General features: G+C 38.8%; 1 protein-coding gene across 1 annotated transcript in view; it reads right to left on the reverse strand.

Annotated features, from left to right (window-relative positions):
- Positions 1–305: 305 nt before the first annotated feature.
- Positions 306–19,470, reverse strand: part of LOC109928297 (TBC1 domain family member 8) — a 46,965-nt gene continuing 27,800 nt past the window's right edge. Inside the window, exons 8-15 of the mRNA XM_020528282.2 lie at positions 18,064–18,278; positions 17,351–17,468; positions 14,464–14,749; positions 14,220–14,346; positions 4,572–4,670; positions 2,616–2,684; positions 1,501–1,741; positions 306–1,302 (exon numbers count right to left, since the gene is read on the reverse strand). Of these exons, the coding sequence (XP_020383871.2) occupies positions 1,190–1,302; positions 1,501–1,741; positions 2,616–2,684; positions 4,572–4,670; positions 14,220–14,346; positions 14,464–14,749; positions 17,351–17,468; positions 18,064–18,278 (1,268 nt within the window). The 3' untranslated portion in view covers positions 306–1,189. The remainder of the gene's footprint in view (positions 1,303–1,500; positions 1,742–2,615; positions 2,685–4,571; positions 4,671–14,219; positions 14,347–14,463; positions 14,750–17,350; positions 17,469–18,063; positions 18,279–19,470) is intronic.

Genomic DNA, 19,470 nt, shown 5'->3' on the forward strand with positions numbered 1-19,470 from the left:
CACTGCTGGCAGCGTATTCCACACACCCACCACTCTCTGTGTGAAGAACTTACTTCTGACATCTCCCCTATAACTTCCTCCAATCACCTTAAAATTATGCCCCCTTGTAATAGTCATTTCTGCCCTGGGAAAAAGTCTCTGACTATCCACTCTATCTGTGCCTCTCCTCATCTTGTACACCTCTATCGAGTCACCCCTCATCCTTCTTTGCTCCAATGAAAAAAGCCCTAGCTCCCTCGACCTTTCCTCATAAGACCTACCCTCCAGTCCAGGCAACATCCTGGTAAATCTCCTCTGCACCCTCTCTAAAGCTTCCACATCTTTCCTATAATTAGGTGACCAGAACTGAACACAATATTCCAAGTGTGGTCTAACCAGAGTAGCCCCCCTTGATTAGCATCACATCCATTACCTTTCACACCTGCATATTCACTCTTCACCAGCAGGGTGCAGTGTATGCCATCTACAAAATGCCAAAGTTTCTTCGATGGCAAACTCTTAGCTATATTTCCAGCTACAAGTTTCTTCTAAATCACACACCATCTTGACTTCAGATTAGATTGTAGTTGGTCTAATGTCACTGGGTCAAAATCCTGCAATTCCAAACTTAAAAGCATGTAAGAGCATCTTTACTACACAGACTGCAGTAATTCAAGAATGGGGAAGAAAGTAAAATTTTGCTTTTATGTGTTGCCTTTCATGATCAACAGCTATCTGAAATGAACCAATATGGTATTTTTGAGGAGGACTGAGGGATAAATGTTGACTAGGAAATCAGTAATAACCCCTATATTCTTCAAAATAGCACTATTGGATGTTTCACACCCACTTCAGGACAGACAAGATTAACATCTCATCCAAAAGACAGAAGGATGAGAAAAAGAAATTCACCAGCTTCCCCAGGGTAATGAGGATTGAACAACAAATTCTAATTTATCCAACAATGTCAACTTCCCACAAATTAATGAATCAATGCCAAGGGTGATTGGTAAGTGGAACAGTACAGGATAAGGTAAGCAAAGTTTTAGATGTCAAGTTCACACCTACATTCATAAACTAAAAACATAGCAAATACAAATAAGATGAAAGCAGAGGTCTATTAACATCATGAATACTGTACAAAAATCAGGTGTAAAATTTGAAATCAAACTGGGAATTCATGAACTGCGCTGATGTGCATTTAACAACTTCAGCAGTATGCTTCTTTTACTAACTTTTCCTTAAGGATTACTTTACCTGGTGGAATGTGCAGCCTGTATAACAATCTGAGTTTTTCACTGATGTCTCCATTGTACATTATTTCTATGATATAAAAATAAAACACTTATTCAATCAAGACCCTCTTTTCCACACTGTCCATACTGCCAATACAAAGCAAAATTTTTGCCGCTTGAATAGTTTGTTAATTAGGTACCAATCTTGATACCAAGATTTTAAGCAGACAGTTCATGCATATTTACATTAATTAACTCTGCATGAAAGAGATTAAAAAGTAGTTACCTAAACAACTGACCAATTCTTTAAAATCGATTAGAGAATCTTCATTTTCATCTAGTATGCGGAACGTCCTCTGGGCTAAAAGATCTGTATGGGTACCCCACGTCCAGGGGCTTAGAAGACAGAAGAGGTTGCTGAACTGGAAACTATTTATTTTGTATTGTTCCAGATATGGGAGGCTGGGATCATGATGCAACGCTGCTGAGTCATTTCCACCCCAGTAACAAGCTAAAAGATATTCTCTCTGGTTGAAAAATAAAGTAAATATAAATTTTAAAGGCAGAGTAAGGGATACAGCTTAGAATATAATTTTACAAACTATTCCTTTCTAACTAAAAGTTGGAATGCAATTTCTTTCTTTTGCCAGTTCCCATTGCAGAAGTTCCAGATTTATTGCCAAACTGACTATTTTCCCAGTGACACTCTTTGTAGGTGCTGAATGCTCAATGCAGTCACATGACATCAGGTAAATCCAACAGAAACCAACCAAGTATTGACAATTTGTCAATTTCAACAATAAAAAGGGCTGCTTCCTCATTAGAGAGATATGACTGGTGGTGGTTTAAGCTGAAGGTCACTTTGGCTCAGGTGAGGGAAGAGGCTGAGGAAGAGATTTTTTTTTCCCCTGGTAACCTCAGCCAGTGTGGTGTGACCCACACTGTTGGCATCACTGTGCTCCCAAACCAGTTATGCAATCAACGCAGCTAACTGACCCCCTACAGTATCTGATGGCACACAATATCTACCGGTACACACTTATCAAATTTATGGTGACAGCTTTGAGTCACATCATTACATTAACATTACCCATTTAGATATACCATCATGACAGGAATCTAAACACTACATATATGTGCACAAGAGAAAGGACAGCAAGTCTCTCAGTCTTGAATACCTTCTTATGAGCAAATAATTACAATTAGCAGAAGGCCTAGTAGCAGGGATACTGCTTACACTTTAGGATTAGTATGCATGTGAAGAAAATGCCACCAATTTTTATTTCGTAAGGTGTCTATATAGAATTATGACCACAGAAAATTGGGGAAGGACTCATTACCGTTCAAAATTGAGCATCTGCGGTTGAGTCACTCGCAATTACCAGCTCTTGTAAAACTCACCTTGAAAAGGTCATAGAGGTCTCCAAGCCCTTCAGTACTAAATGAAACTTCTGGTGCCACAACTCGGAGCTGCAAAATTATATTTAAAATGTTAAATTAGCCCCATGGCCTTACATTAACTGAGAAGGTAAGCAACTCTCAAATTATTAATACATTTTCTGAATGCTTACAAAACTCAAATGCACTGTCTCTTTCAAATGTTTTGTTTTATCCTTTTGCTTTATTTAGTTTAGCTCCAATTTTTCACCAATCTGTATAACCAGTCCTTAGTGCATTCTGACAATGCATGATCTAGGAGGCTGCAGGATGACATGAATTGGTGCCTTATATTGAAGAGTACTTTAGGAAGAACAGGAAGCTGGGAAAGGTGGAGCGGTGACTCTGTTAGTTAATGGTTGTAATGGAAGGATGATGTGATTTCAGAACAAAAAAAAAGCATGTAGAAGCAGTTTGAGCAGGAATGAGAACAATAAAGGCAAATAACCACCCTGATGGTAACCAAACAGGAGAGTGGAGCGTAAAGGAGGAAATAATCAGCCGGTCAGAAAAGCACAGAGATAATCACATGGGCTGTGTATCTTTGGAACTCTTCCCGAAACAGCAGAGCAAGCAGTGTCTCAGTAATTCTAAAACAGAGGTGGATAGATTCTCGGTAAGGAAGAGGTGAAAGATGATCAGGAGTAAGTGGGAACATGAATTTGAAGTTACAATCAGATGAGCCGCACATCTCACAAAATGGCAGAGCAGGCTATGGTCTTCCCACACATCTGTGGCCTGTGGCCTATGTCCTACTAGATGGTGGGGATTGTAGGTTTTTAAAAGTACTGTTGAAGCAGCCTTGTCAAGTTACTACAGTGCACCTCGAATAGGCATAGACTACTGCCACTGTGCATCAGGTTTGTAAGGAGTAAACGCTTTAGAGAAGGGACAGGATGCTAATCAAGTGAGTTGCTTTTGTCCATGATAGTGTCAAGTGTGTTGTCAAAACCACACTCAACCAAGCAAGTAGGTGTATTCAATCCCAATCCTGACTTGTGCTTCGAACATCGTAGTCAGGCTCTGGCGAGTCAGGAGGTGAGTTACTCATTGCAAGATTCCTAACCTCTGGCTTGCTCTTGTGGTCACAGTATTTATTTGGCTAGTTTAGTTGCTGCTCAATGGTAACCCACAGAATGTCAACAGTGGAGGATTCAGTGACAGGAACGTTAAGAGAGGAGAGTTACAGAATGTAAGAGGATGTATGTGCCGATAGCTTTGTTATTGAACGTTATTTACCACACTTAGTAGCCCAAGCCTGGATGTTGTCTGGTTGTTATTACGTATGGACACAGACTACATTCATATCAGAGACTTTTCAAATGATACTGAATACCGTGGGATCATCAGTGAACTCCCCAGTTCTGACTTTATAATGCGAGGGTAGGTCATTGATGAAGCAGCTGAAGATGGTTGGAGGCAGTACACCACCTGGAGGAACCACTTTAACGGTGTCCTTGAACTGCCATCATTGGTATTTAACCACAATCACCTCCCTTTAATTAGGATAGACTCCAAACGGAGGAGAGGCTTACCCCCTCCCCCCACCCCCACCAATTTTGTTGGGGCTCCTTGATGCAAAGGGCAATCACTCCCACCTCACATCTTGAATGGAGCTCTTTTGCACATGTTTGAATCAAGGTTGTAATAAAGTCAGGGACTGAGTGATCCAGGCAGGACTCAAACTGACCATCAGTGAGTACGTTATTGTTATCCAAGTTCCACTTGATAGCTCTGTCAACAACACACTCCATCACTTTGTTCGTGATCAAGTGCAGACTGATGGAGCAATAGCTAGCCAGATTCAGTTTGTTCTGCTTTTTATTACAACTTGTATGACTAAATATTAAGTAATGATTATCACAAAATAAAACAACTCTGGTTTTCTTTTAATCACACTAATTGATTGTGTAAACTTACCACATTTTGTTTAGTGGTATCTTCTAAGTTCTGTAGCACTCGTATTCGGTGTCTGCAGCGCATTTGCTCGATTTGTCCTACGTGAAGCTCTCCAAATTTCTGAATGTGCAATAAGAGCAGATTCAAAAGAAATTAGTGTACAATTTAGAATAGTTTCCACATTGAAGAATAATGGGCAGAGAGGGAGATAGAACAGGAACAGGCACTGTAGAGGTCAGTTTTCAGCTTTCTAAATGCACTGTGCTGAAACCAAATATTCCCAGGTCAGTTACCAGTGCTGTGAACATGCCTTCGACCTGGGATAACCCAATGCATTATGTGGAAGCATGACTGGAGTGTTTTTGAGACAGCGATCATTTTAGTTATGATGCATAGAAAGGCCTGACTGTGAGCAACCATTTTGTACAGAGACCATGACAGAAATAAATTGAAGCAGTCACTGTTTCTCAAAAGGAGACAAAAAGATCAGTGCCTAGGACTGCTGTACTGAACGAGGCTACCTGCAGTGCTATTAAAGTGAAGCACACACCACCCACTAACTCCCAGGATCTGTTTTGCTCAGAGCACCTCTCGGAGCAACTATTTGACCACCGAAGCCATCGCAGCTGCTGAATCTGAGTTAAAGTTTTCAACCATTTCACTTTGGAAAGAGAATCTGTAAGCCAAAGTCAAATTCAAATGTACCGTCATGCTGTTTCAGTGTTCAGCTGAAATTTAGATAGCTGCATTTTTGTTGTGGATTCATTAATAGATTTAAATAATTAAAATGCAGTACAAAGTAAAATTGTGGAAATTGATTTCAGTTTCATTCCTATGTGTAACTTTCATCCTCATTTTAAATTTGTACTTCTGATAAGTAAAATTTGTTAAAGCTGAATAATTATCAGCATTTGTTGTAATGAAATAACTTTGATCACATTTAAAACGTTGAAATGTGTTGCTGGTTATTTATAAATTGAAACACCCAAGAACTAAAAGGATGTTAGATAATGAACTTGTACAAAATTTACAATTCACAGACCACTTTGAAGAAGTGTCTGGCGTGGTTGTGACACTAGGCACCAACTGAGCTAACCCACTCAACATGATCAAGGAAACAAAGTTAAATTTAAATATACTGTCATGCTGTTTCAGTGTTCAGCTGAAATTTAGATAGCAGCATTTTTGTTGTGGATTCATTAATAGATTTAAATAATTATAATACAATATAAAGTAAAATGTTAAAGTATATTTTAAAAATTCGCCAAGAGCCGTCATAACAAATTACTGTTCCCCAATGTTATAAAGGCAAGTAGACATGCCAATTAACATGAAATTATTTCATGCATGTCAATGGAGCACTAGGAATGCTACGTAACATTTCACCAGAAGTGGTTCACTGATAGTATTTTGTGTGGAAGTTCATGCCTAAGAGTGGAGAGAGAAAAAGAAATAGAATAGAAACATCATTCACCAGCATCATCTTTCATATTATCCTAGATGCAGTTAGCTACTGCTGGGAACCCAGACATTCAAAATGCTTTCTACAATCAAAATTGATCCCCACTTCCACATCTGTAATTAGCTGTAAAAATAAATGAAGTAAACTGACAGCCACTTATGAAGAATGCATTCAATAAAGGTGATCCACTACAAAACCAATTTGTGATTGAAAACTGTAACAGGATCATAAATTGAACATTTTGCTAACAATCTGCTGTAGTAGGTTCAATTTATAAACCTAAAATGTCAGTACATGTTGGTTTGTTTTACAGTTATATCAGAGCACATTTTGGCTAGAGTCTGGCTGTTACCATTAAACATTATTAGCCTTAAATTAACCCTCTGGTAAAATTCAATATTTTCATGTTCTAGATAGAGTGATATTGGAAGATAGAACAAAAGCAAAATCCTGAAATTAGAACTTAACCGGAAAATGCTAAACTCAACAGGTCTGGTAGCCCGATGAAATTGTGTTAATGTTTCAGGTCAGGTCAATTTGACCTAAAATGTTGACCATTTTTTTCCTCCATGGATGCTGCCAGACCTGCTGAGCTTTCCAATGCTCTTATTTAAGACTTCCAGCACCTGCAGTATTTTGCTTTTCTATCCAGAAATAAATTCTATAGTGAGTTAGGACATGAGCCAATTTATTTATAGAGACTGAAAGAAGTTTCAGAACATGTGCAGCACAGAAAGAGGTCTTTCAGCTCTTGCCCATGCTGATCATCAAGCATCTATTTACTTTAATCCCATTTTCCAGAAGCTGGGCCATATCCTTCTATGATATAGTGCTTTAAGTGATCTTCCAAAAACTTAAATATTCTGACAGCATCCACTTCTACCACACTTGCAAGCAGTGATTTCTAAATACGCACCACTCTCTGAATGAAATAAATCTTCATTAAATCTCCTCTAAACCTCCTGCTTTTATCATAAATCTATGCCCCTGACTACTCCATCTCCCGAGGAGAATGGGTTCTTCCTATCTGCTCTATCTACACCCCTCTAATTTTGCACAACTCAGTCACGATCCCTTTGGCCTCCTTTGCTCTAGAGAAAAAACCACAGCCTATCTAATTGTTCTCTGCAATGAATTGCTCCAGCCCAGCTAACATCCTGGTGAATCCCTTCCACACTCTCTCCAGCGCAATCGCATCCTTCAGAAAGTGTGATGACCAGAACTGTACACAGCCATCCAGCTGTGTCCCAACTAACATTATTCACAGCTCCATCATAACCTCTCTGATTTTGTATTCAATGCCTTGTCTAATAAAGGCAAGTATACTATATGCCACCTTAACCATCTTCTCTACCTTGTTAGGACCATCAGTATCTTTTGTTTTTCTCATTTTTGGTTTGGAACTGTGAGCTGGAGATTAGAGGTGAACTTTGGACTTTGAACAGCAGCTCATTTTTCTTTTTTAAAAAAAGGTAAGAACAAAAACGGATATTTGTTGATGGGTACTGGCCTGGAAAGTTAATTGTAGGTTAATCATTGTTCTAAGATGACTGCAGACATTTCAGTATCTGAGATTTATTGTGCTCAAGGATTGGCAAATGCTTGGATGTTAAAAGGGGCAAACAAGGGGGACCAGTGCCAGTCAGTCAATGAGATTATTGGGGAAAGTAAAATAAGAGAATCCACGGATTGAACTGAATTTGAACTGTATTTTGGACAGGAGGCAGTATGGCTACGAAGGCTGCAGGACAAAGTTTTTGGGTTGCTGTCTAGTTACCTTCAGTTATCGAATTATTAAAAGATTGAGAAAAGAAGCCCAGTGTGTAAGACACAAAAGTGTCTCCAGCAGCCTGCAGAAGCTGTTTGCATTGACCAGTGAGTTCAGAATTCAAGCAGGACATACAGTCCCACGTGACTGTGAAATACTCATTACCCAAGGATTGTATGAAGGGTTAGCAATCATCATTCAAAACTGCTTAAGTGAACTGTCCAGTTGCAATTCATATTTTCTTTTCAATTTATCCATTAACAATGTCTGTCTGTCTTTGAGAGAGTGTAGGGGCTATGATCAAAGAAGATTGGGTTTAAATCATAGACATTAATTAGATATTGTTTAACTTTGTTCTGCTAAAGTTGTAGCATTAATAATTGTTAATTTCTGTAACTATAATCTTGGGTGTCTGATATCTGTTATGCATAAAGTCGGGTTAGGAACAACTGGACAAGTTTGCGGTTATTTTAAATTCACTGCATTGCAATATCCAATGTTAGTGAGGCTAATTTGGTCTGGCAACAACGATGCCCTCAAGGACCTGTGGACATGTTGACCCTCTGTACTTCCTAGAGTTTAACCATTCATTGTGTCCTTTCTCACCATCTTAGTCTTCCCAAAATGCATCATCTCACATTTTTTTTCCAGAATTAAGTTCCATTTACCACCTCACTGCCCATTTGGCCAGCCCATATATATCACCCTTATACGTGGGAACACCCCCTACAGCTTCCCCTTCTAGGCACTCAATATTCTGACTTGGGAATAAGTCAGTTCCTCAAGTGTCACTGAGTCAACATCCTGGAACTTCCTCCCTAATGGCATTGTGGGTCACCCTACAGCAGGTGGGCTGCAGTGATTCAAGACGGCAACTCACCACCACCTTCAGGGCAACAAGGAATGGGCAATAATAATGAATGAATAAAGAAAAAGTTTAAGGCTTTCCTCTTGCTCCTTACCACACCACCAATTGTCACGCCATCTGTGAACTTACTGATCAAACCTTCTTTATTTGAGTCTGGGTGGAAGTGGAGTGCTGTTGTATTAGTTCATCATAAAAACAAATTTAGGAAATCTGAATCCAGATTTAGTTTCCACTTATTGGCAATCTCAGTCACAGAACACAAGATGACTGATGTAGGAAACATAAAAGGTGCAACATCAATGCAATAGGGAGATTTTTTTGTGGTTGGTACTGTGATGGAGCAGTGTACGGGGAACAATAGACAGCAATTGAATGCATTGATCTCTGACCAATGTGAATCTTGCGTGTTGGGTGCCCGAAATAAGAAGGGCTCCATTCTACAACATTAATATCCCTCAACATTTTAAGCTCAAACCCATTAACAAACCTATTAATTTGGTGTTAAAAGACAAATCACTGCGGATACTGGAAATCTGAAACAACCAGAACACAAGCAGAAACTAGAGACCTGGCAGCATGGATGGAGAGAGAAACAGAGTTAACATTGAGGCTGGTATGACTTCTTCAAAACTGAAAGGTGTCAGAAAATAGGTTTAATCATATATTTTTGATAGTAGCACAGAAGGAGTAAGCGGGAAGATGTAGGGGACCAGTGTAAAAGTCGACATTTTGTATACATTGGAGAAAGATAAAGAGGGATGTAAAAAACTGTACAAATTAAAATATGAAGTGGAGAGAGAATTGGCCCTTGCTACTAAGTGCAAAGTAAACCAGACACGGCTGTGGGGGAAGCAGTGGGAGTGGTGTGTGTGGATAGAAGAGGATGTAAGAAAACTGGAGAACACATAAAAGAGTGGTCAGGGTTTGAGGTTGAGAATTCAATACTGAAATCTTGAGGTTGTAAAGTGGCGTAGTGGAAAATGAGGTGTTGTTCCTTGAGCTTGCATTGTGCTTCGTTGGAACATTGCAGCAGGCTCAGGACAGAACTGTTAGCATGAAAGTAAGGAGGTTTATTAAGAAGACAAGCAACTGGCAGGTCAGGGTCATTCCTACTGACAATAAAATGGTCACCCAGTCCGCCTTTAGTCTTGCCAACATAAAGGACACCATATTGTGAGCAGTGAATGTAGTGGACAAGATTAAAAAGAGGTACAATTGAAATGCTACTTCACCTGGAAAGTGTGTTTGGGCTTAGACACTGAGGAGGGAGGAAGTGAATGGGCAAGTGATACACCTTCTGTAATTGTATGGGGAACTGCTATGGGGAAGTGAGGGAACATTAGGAGTGATGGAGGAGTGGACCGTGGTGTCACAGAGGGAACAGTCCCTGCAGAATGCTGCCAGTGAAGGGGATGGGAGAACGTGCTTGGTGTGGCATCCGGCTGGAGGTGCTGGAAATGAATGTAGAGATTACTGGGGTGCAGAGTGAGGACAAGTGGAACCTGTTTGTTATTCCGGAAGGAGTGAGGGGTAGAAACACGGGAGATGGACCAGATACAGCTGAAGGCCCTGTCAATCACAATTGGGCTGGGGAGAGATGGGGGACTGAAAGTCCTCAGTTAAAGACAGTCATGTCGAAAGCAACCTGATGGAAGGTGGTTCTCCTTCCAACAGGTGCTGATGGCTTAGGTGAGCAGGTAGGTGACTGATTGCTGAGTTTTAAGTTCTCTTTTTCTTTAAACAGGGATGATAGTTTAAAATCAGGAGCATGGCAATGTGAATATTTCATTCAATTTATAGCAAACTAATTAAATTCCATAATGTGACTACAGATAATCGAGCAAGGGCAATATATGGAACCACTACCACCTACAAGTTCCCACCAAGCCACTCAACATCCTGACATGGAAATATATCGCCAGTCCTTTACTCTTGTTGGGTCAAGATCCTCAAATTGTCTCCCTAATGGCATTGTAGGTCTGCAACAGTTGAAGATGGCAGCTCACTGCCACTTTCTCAAGGGCAACTAGGAATAGGTAAAAAATGCTGGCTCTTCCAGCAACACCCACATCCTGTAAGTGAATAAGAAAAACATTTCGAACTTGAAACCTTATTAGTTAAATAAAACAAAGAAGACATGGCGGGTGATGTGTTGCAGCTATAGTATGTGGGTTGCTGGTGTATCTCTGTGTAACCACAGCAACCACTATCCCAACAACACAGCTTCCTCTTCCCCACCCCATCCCCCCAGTACTGGTGTCAATGCACCATGAATCAAAACGATGCCCTCACATTCAATACTCTGATCTTATTTAATCCATTCAAGTTTACATGTGGCTCAAATAACCCAGAACTTATTACTTCAATCATTATACCATTTCATTTAGCTCCTAGCTGCTATTCCTTCAGCAAAATCTCTTATTTTGCCCTATGAGGTTCTTGGTAGCATGTTGTCCCCTTCCACTCCAGATTTCACTCCAAAGTTTCTTTCTAGCCTCGAGGAGATTTCTTTGACCCTGGCTACATAGCCTTTCAGCTCAGCTGCACAGAACAGTACTTATGCCCCGACTAGACTGTTCCATACTACAACTACATTGCTTTTTACTACTCGCCACTTGAAGCCACTGTACCAGTGTTATGGTCAGTTTGCTCATTGTCCCCAAAGTCCCTGTTCTTCTCCACTGTAGGAGCTTCAAACTTGTGGACAACTGCAAGGGCTGAGGCTTCTCTGATAATACTTTCTAGTTCCACTACCTGCCTCGGTCAGTAAAACCTTCCCGTCTCTGGCTGCAGACCAATTTTGATACAGCGAGTGATAATGGAAAGCTATCCTCTTATGAGAAAAATCAAAAATAAAGAAGTGAGAATAATCTGCATCAGTTCTACACAGTATTGGTGAGACATTGGCTTTCAGGGCCAAATGGTCTACTTCTGCAGCTAATTTGTATGCTCATATGAACGACAATAAAATTTCACATTCTGTCGGACAGTGAGAACTGCAGGTCCGAAACCAGAATCAAATCTTAAAAAAGGCAATTACAAGGATAAGAAAAGACAGATTTGGCTAACGTGGATTGGAAAGGTAGGTTAGAAGGTAGGATGGCGGCAAAGTACTAACAGGACAGCAGTTAAGGAAACATTTCAAAACACTTAACAAGGATACATTCCACTGAGAAAGCAGCAAGAATGAGAAGGATGCAAAATCTGAAGCCAACTAAGAAGTTAAGGATGGTATCAAGCTGAAAGAAAGTTTAGTGGTAGGAATCAATTTTAGGGAAAATTTTAGAAGGCAGCAAAAGGGGAAATAAATTAAATGATGAGAGAAAAATAGCAAGAAAGCTAAAACAGACAAAAACTTATATAGGTACATTATAAGAAAAATAGAGCTAACAGTGAGTATTGGTTCCTTAAAGGGTGAGACTGGGTATTAATCGTGAAACAAGGAAATGACAGCCTTTGAAGAAATATCTTGATCTGTCTTTGCAGAAGATATAAAAACATCAAGAATAGAAAATCTAGAGCATAAAAGAAAGGGATCATGATGACAACAGAAAAGGTTCTGGGAAGACAAATAGGATTAAAGGCTGATAAGAGCCCTAGAATTGAGGGCCTGCATCGTAAGATCTTAAAAGAGGTGGCTACTGACGTAATGGATGCATCAACTACAATCTTCCAAAACTGTCTAAATTCTGGAAAATTCCAGCAGTTTACAAAACCACAAGTGTAATATTTCAAGAGAAGAAAGAAACAGGAAGAAGAAAACTATTGGATGTTCGCCTAACATTTAACACAGGAAAACAGAATTCATTATTAAGGAAATAGTAGCAAGACATTCAAAAAAATCAAATACAATTGGGCAGAATCAGCAGAGTTTTGTGAAAGACAAATTTGTTAGAATCCTTTCAGAATCTAAGAAGCAGGGTGGATCTTTGACTAGTAGTAGTAGTAGTAGATGTAGCATATAAACTTATGGCACAAGATAAGAGCCCATGGTGTTGTGGGTTACGTATTATCATGTACATAATACCGGCTAACTAACAGAAAACAATCAAGATGAATGGGGCTATTTTCAGATTGGCAGACTAATGAGTAGTGCACCACAGGGATTTTCTGGTGTCTCAACTATGTCATCCAAATTGATTATTTGGATAAAGATAAAAAGATTTTTAGACAAATTTACTGATGATACAAACATAGGTAGAAAAGCAAGTTGAGAGGAAATTATGGAGAATATGTAAAGGTGTATGGATAGGTTCATTGAGCCCAAAATTTGGCCATCTAAGCATAAATGTAGAAAAATAAGGTTATCCACTTTAGCAGGGGGAAAGAAGTTCCTATTTAAGGGTATGTCAGTCTCCTAACACGCGCACCCCCCCCAAAAAAAGGTTCACATTGCACATTTGGAAAGTACTACACTTGAGCAATTTGTGAAATGCTCTGTCAAAAAAAAAGTTTACAATGGCAGAGCCGAAGTAAGCACAATAATTTATGAGCCAACAGGACAGAATTACATCATTAGCAGTACCGGCAAAGGTACAGTGCGTGCACATTTTGCACAATGTAGAGACAGCATTTTGCGGGTGTCAGCAGACACTCATTATTTAATGACAGAGACACCAATGGAATCCTGCATCACAGAAGAATATTGATATCCTCATTGATATCCTCAGAAATGAGCTACCAATAGATAGCATGCAGGCACTGCAAAAAAAAAAACTAGGAAAGCAAAAGGAATGCCAGTCTTTATTGCAAGCGTAATGGAAAATTAAAGTAGGGGAATCATCCTACAACTTTACAAGGCATTGGTGAGAAGGCACTTAACTACGTATAGTTTTGTGTTCCTACTTAAGGTTGGATGTATTTGCTTTAGAAGCAATATAGGGAAGGCTCATAATGCAGATTCTTGGGATGAAGGGGTTGTGTTTTGGTGAAAGGTTGAGCACTTTAGGGCCATACCTGGAGTTTGGAAGAATGAGTGGCGATCGGCAACAGGACAGATGCCAACAGAACGTTTTCCTGTTGTGGGGGAATCTAGAACTCGAGGGCATAAGATCTCCAAGTTCAAACACAGATAAGGAGGAATTTCTTTACTCATCAGGTATTTCCTCACAGTATCATCATAGCTTTGGAATTCTGTGCCCTAGATAGCAAATGAGGCCAGGTCATTGAATATATTCAAGGCTGAGTGAGATAGATTCTTGACCAACAGGGAAATCAAGGGTATGGGGCATATAAGAAAATGACTTTAAGACAACAATCCAATCAGCCATGATCCTATTGAATCGTGGAGCTTGCTAAAAAAGGCTGAATAGTTATTTGTATCATCATAATTTCTTCACAGACATGAATGTATAACCTAGGCCACCTCTTCCCTTATAATACCATAATGTCATTCTCTGCATTATTTATTCAATGTCAAAGGGTGGGAACACTGCACTTGACAGAATTTACTTGGCTAACTGACCTCAAACAGCTCTGCCATTATCTATTTAAACATCAATTTACTGTACTTTATTAAATACTGTGGATCTCCTAAGCTTATGACACAATTACAAAACACAGACAGTTCACCTCATAGGAGTCTCTTATTAGATCAGATATTTCCACTTGCTGTACAGGATCTTTATCATCACTAAGGACATGTTGCTGAGAAATTTGGGGCAATGGACTCTCTTTGTTTGTGATATGATCAAGAAACCTGTAAGAAGAGATTAGTTTCACTTCATTAATTGTGCACTCCAGCACAGAGAACGGTTTTCATTTTCAAAATTAAATCAAAAATGTTGCAGTTTTATCAAGAACAAATCCACTACACCTGCTAAGGATTATCAAGACTTGTCCATCGTCTGTGCAGCTACACAACTCTTGTGTATTGGCATCTAGTATAGCCAAGCCCACTTGGAAAATCACCTTTATTCCATCATAAAAGAAACAGTCAACAACATTTAGTGCACTCTCAAGGGGTATAATACTAAGGAAAAGGGTCAGGAACCAGGAGAGGGAAATGGACGCTAAACAAGACAAGTCTGTCACATGTTCAGCCAGCTCTGGTAAATGTTCTTTTATAAGTTCTTCAAATACAGCTTGATCTACCTGAGCACCTGGAAAACATGGGATATGACAAGGTGAATGACACAAGAGGAAAGCACGACTGGATTAAAAAGAAATAAATATAAACTGCCTAGACCAGAAATCTTATTGTGACAAAAAGAATGATGGGCACTTAAAGCAGTGTTCCCTTCATTTTGGTTTTGATTTTGTTTTTAAGTTAACAGCCTTCTAAAAGTCCAGTGTGTTAGTCATGTCCTTTGACCAAACATGGGACCCATTACGATGCATATTAACATTAAGATTTCAGAACTACATCTCATTGATGCCAGATGGCAAAGTAAGATCAACGCTGCTCCGTGACAAGGTGGCAAGAGAAATAAAGTGAGTCAAACTCATCGATTTCCTCACAATGTGCCCCTTAATCCAATGGTCAATCATTGAACAAATTCAGCTATCCATCTTTCATAAGTTTGAATACTCGGACTCATTTTTTTGGCTCAGAAGTTTGTGTTTCTATTTATTGCAGGTAAATTACTGTAAAAATGGGATCTCTGGATTGCAACAGAAGGTAGTTTACAAAAAGAACTAACATTGATAATCCACAACCATAGAACCTTTAATAAAATTGCCATTTTTCCAACATAATTCCTCAAAGATAGTGCTGTTCATTGCATTTTGTTCAATACTCAATGAAAATTTTCTATATTTAAATAAAACATACATAATGTTTGCTGTAATAGAGTGACAAGTCTTAGGATATAAACAAAATGAATTTTGTTATGTCAGCATACGATCACAATTGGAAATTGATTAGCATTTTTGATGGTGAAGGGGCCTTAGAGGGCCAGAGATAACTAGGCAAGAGTCTCCAATCCTAACTTACTGTACAGTTTAAGGTCATATATTTTGTTCCTAGTTTTTGTTAAAATTATGTTTTGATAAATACAGTCCATTAGTAAAATCTGCAGCAATGTGGAATGCAGTAGAATGGTTTGGAGCTCAAAATGTTTCTCTGCAAACGAGTCTGAAAAATTGTTAGGTACAGAATGGAGGCTTCACTATCAGGGTAGTGCAATTAAGGTGCAACAAATTTAAATTGGCACTTTCTTGGGAAATGTTGACAGGATTTCTGAGCAGATACAATGATGTTTTGTTGTAGGATATAATGAGACCTCACGATTTTGCTTTGGAACTATGCATTGCAATCAAGAACTGCATTTGAAATTGAAAATTTCAAAAAAAAAAAAAAAAAAAAATTTGAAAAGCAGCTTCTTTCAATAAACAGAGAACAAAAAAACTGATGTTTGCTGTTGGGAAGTGGCCTGGGAAGATAATGCTGGTTAATTACTGGACTACAGCACCAAGATGTTGTTATGCTTTGGAACTGGCAGCTGGTTGGAAGTTGAGTTGGTTAATCAAGAGAGAACCAGTCCTGGCCAATCAATCACAGAAAATGTTATAAAAGGAAGGAAAAAACAGAGTGAACTATCTGAGTGGGTCTTAGGAAAGAGGCAGTGTTGCTTTGAATGGTGCTGGTTTGGAGGCTTTGTTTTTGGCTTTTGCTCTGTCGATTATTTTCCAGTTACTGATTTGTTAAAAGTTCTGAGAAAAGAACCCTCGTTTGTAAGAAATAAGTAGAAGTCTCCAGAGGTCTGAGGAAGCAGTTGCATTGACAGATAACTTTGGAATTCAAGCAAAACATATATTCCTGAGTGCCTACAATATAACTCATCATGCAAGGATTTCACAAAGGCCAGGTATTCATCATTGAAAAGTTTATTGAACTGGCAAATTATGATTCTTTTATTTAAATATTTATCCCTAAATGGTGTCTGTCTGCCTGTCTATCTATCGGTGTAACAGTGGGGGTTTATATTCAAGGAAGATTGGGCTTAGATCATAAATATTAATTAGGTTGCCTTGTGGTTTCTGTGTTCTGTTAAAGTTACATTCTTAATAATAAATAGTTAACTTTTGTTTAAACTATAAACTTGGTGTCCAAGATTTGTTATTTGTTAGGTCTGAGTAGGAACAACTGAGCAATTTTGAGTGTGACTGAATGTTTTAAGTTGTGTTGTGAATCCAGTGACCATGAGACTGATTTGGTTTAGCTTGATATCCCTGTGTCATAATGGTTATACACATGTCAATACAGTTCAATATAATTCAACATCTGTAGACTAACAAAGGATCTTTTGCAGGACAGCTATAGAAAACTAGTCATTTTGTTTTCCCAGATATTGTAAAATTTGGTTTGTTTTCTTCGATGTGGTAATATTAGCACATTACATTTTTTTAAGTGTCACTGAAATTTTTACAAGTTCATTAATCAAACCAATTCAAATATAAACATGAATGTAGCATTCTAACAAGACAGTGCACAATGGGGTCTGCAAGAATAAATCTAAACAGCCATGTCAGGACTTCCTTTCTGGAACACATACAAAGTTGCTGCTGTAAAGTACTTCAAATAAAACAGTGTCTAACATTATCCTGTACTTTACCTAAGAACTGATTTCAGGTAAACTAAAATAGTGGGTCAAATGCAATAATGGAATGCAAACAGAGATGTTCAAAGCTAATAGTCGAAACATATCAGAATGTTAATGTTCAAATATATTGAAGTTAATTGGTGTGAAAGAAATATTTACCAATAACTCGACGGTTGAAGTAATCTGGGAGCATTTTCTCACAGACAGCAACAAGTAACCAAAAGGCTTCTTCCTCTTTTGCATATAGTAATAATACAGAAGTCAGAATATTCATAGACTGTGGGAACACAGGAAAGAAAATACATCATTTAGTGGCATAGCAGTGACCTAATCCTGCAAGAACTAAGTGGTATTTTAATGAAGTCTTATTATTGAAGATAATGGATATTTAGTGGAATTAAACTCCATTGCTAAGCTAAGGCAAATGTTCTGCCAAATGCTCAATCTTTGTCTATATAACAAATCTGCTCTGCGTCATTACATTGCTCTGAAATATGGAAATTTTATGCACACTTCCTAGACATAAGCAAGCAATAAAATGGACTGGGTGATCTGATGGCTTATCAAAGTAATGCAAATTACAAACATTAAAACTGGTTGCATACACCAGAAACAAATTATGACTGAAAGGAAATACTACCCCCAACTTATGTACCACAACCCTCTCACATTGCAAGCGTGAAATCATTTGTTAATAAAATTCATGTAAACGGCTTTTCAAACTGTAAGATTCCAAGTTTTAAAAAATTGCTGTTGGTGGTACCCTATTTTTTGTAAAGATGTTTCTCATTTCTTCGTATTCCAATCAGCTTGCAAAAACTAGTAAATCGATTCACATTTAATTAAAGCAAATAATTGTGAATCATTTTTACCTGGCAATAGCCTATCTTGGGATTTCTGTATGCATATGCTGTCAGTACTCTCCTTAGTGCTGCAATGCCTGTGTCACTCTGAAAAGCTGGATGGTCAGGGAGAGAACGATGCAGATCACGTTCAATTTCTTCCGTTGCCATGCAACATTTGCCCATAGATTCATCCACCAGATTCGCATAGTAATCAGGATGTGAAACTAAATCAGTCACAGCATCTGTGGACAGAGATGTGGCATTGTGTTTATACACAAGAAAAAGGTTTACTTTCAGTTTACTGACATTTGTTCATGCATGGTGTAACTGTGTTTAATTATATGAACTGACATGTCACCTAATGTCCCTGTGAAGATACAATAGCACTCCCTGTTACATCCAAGAACTCATCACAGCATACCCCAAAACACTTCAGATCAGTACCAGAAAATTTGCAACAGTAGAAATTCTTTTAAAATCAGTGCCTGGCCCTACAAATGATACTGGTTCAGAGTCCAACTTGCAGCTGAATAAGGTGAATAGCCAAGGTCTTTTCCCCAGGTCAGAGGAATTCAAAAATTAGAGGGATTAGGTTTAAGGTGAGAGGGAAAGATTTAAATGGGACCTGAGGGGCAACTTTTTCCACACAGAAGGTGATTTGTATATGAAGTGAACTGCCAGAGGAAGGGATAGATGTAGGTGCAGTTACAACAGTTACAAGATATTTGGACAGGTACATGAATAGGAAAGATTTTGAGGGATATGGGCCAAAATGCAGGCAAGTGGGACTAGTTTAGTTTGGGAAACCTGGTCAGCGTGGATGAGTTGGTCTGAAAGGTCTGTTTCCGTGCTACGTGACTCTGTGACTCCATGACTCCTTATTTTGTGGATTTTCTGCAACCTGTACCCGAGGAGAGCAATCAGCTTCCAAAACACTGTCACCAGTATTGCCATGAATTGTCTCCAGACAGCTCTGGACTAAAAAAATCTCAAAACTTATTATGTTAAAGTAAGCACTGGGCACTAAAGCTTTCATAGTCAGCTCGTGTTGCAATGGCAACTTTGATCAAGGTGGCAAATCTACGTTAAACTAACAATGACTTCCCAATTAGCCCACCCAGATGGGCCCTCAGCACGACATACTTGTCTTTGTGACAAGACTGAAATCTAAGCTTGCTGAATCACTTAAGTATCCACTTCTTGGATTCTAAGTCAGCTGCTTTTTGACTTTGATGTAACTCATGTGAACTGATTTTAATACCTCTAGATTTACCAAAACGCGTCATTTATAATCTTATCTCCTCTCCTGTCACGTCTTCCTTGATTCTCTCAATGCGTGTGCGTGGAGAATGGGAGCAGTGAAACAACTCCCCCACAGTATAAATGTTTTGTTAAAGAAAAAATTTATTTCTTTTTGAAATAAACCCACAGCAA

This window comes from Rhincodon typus, chromosome 6, assembly GCF_021869965.1.
Source record: "Rhincodon typus isolate 14 chromosome 6, sRhiTyp1.1, whole genome shotgun sequence".
NCBI classification, from domain to species: Eukaryota; Metazoa; Chordata; class Chondrichthyes; order Orectolobiformes; family Rhincodontidae; genus Rhincodon; species Rhincodon typus.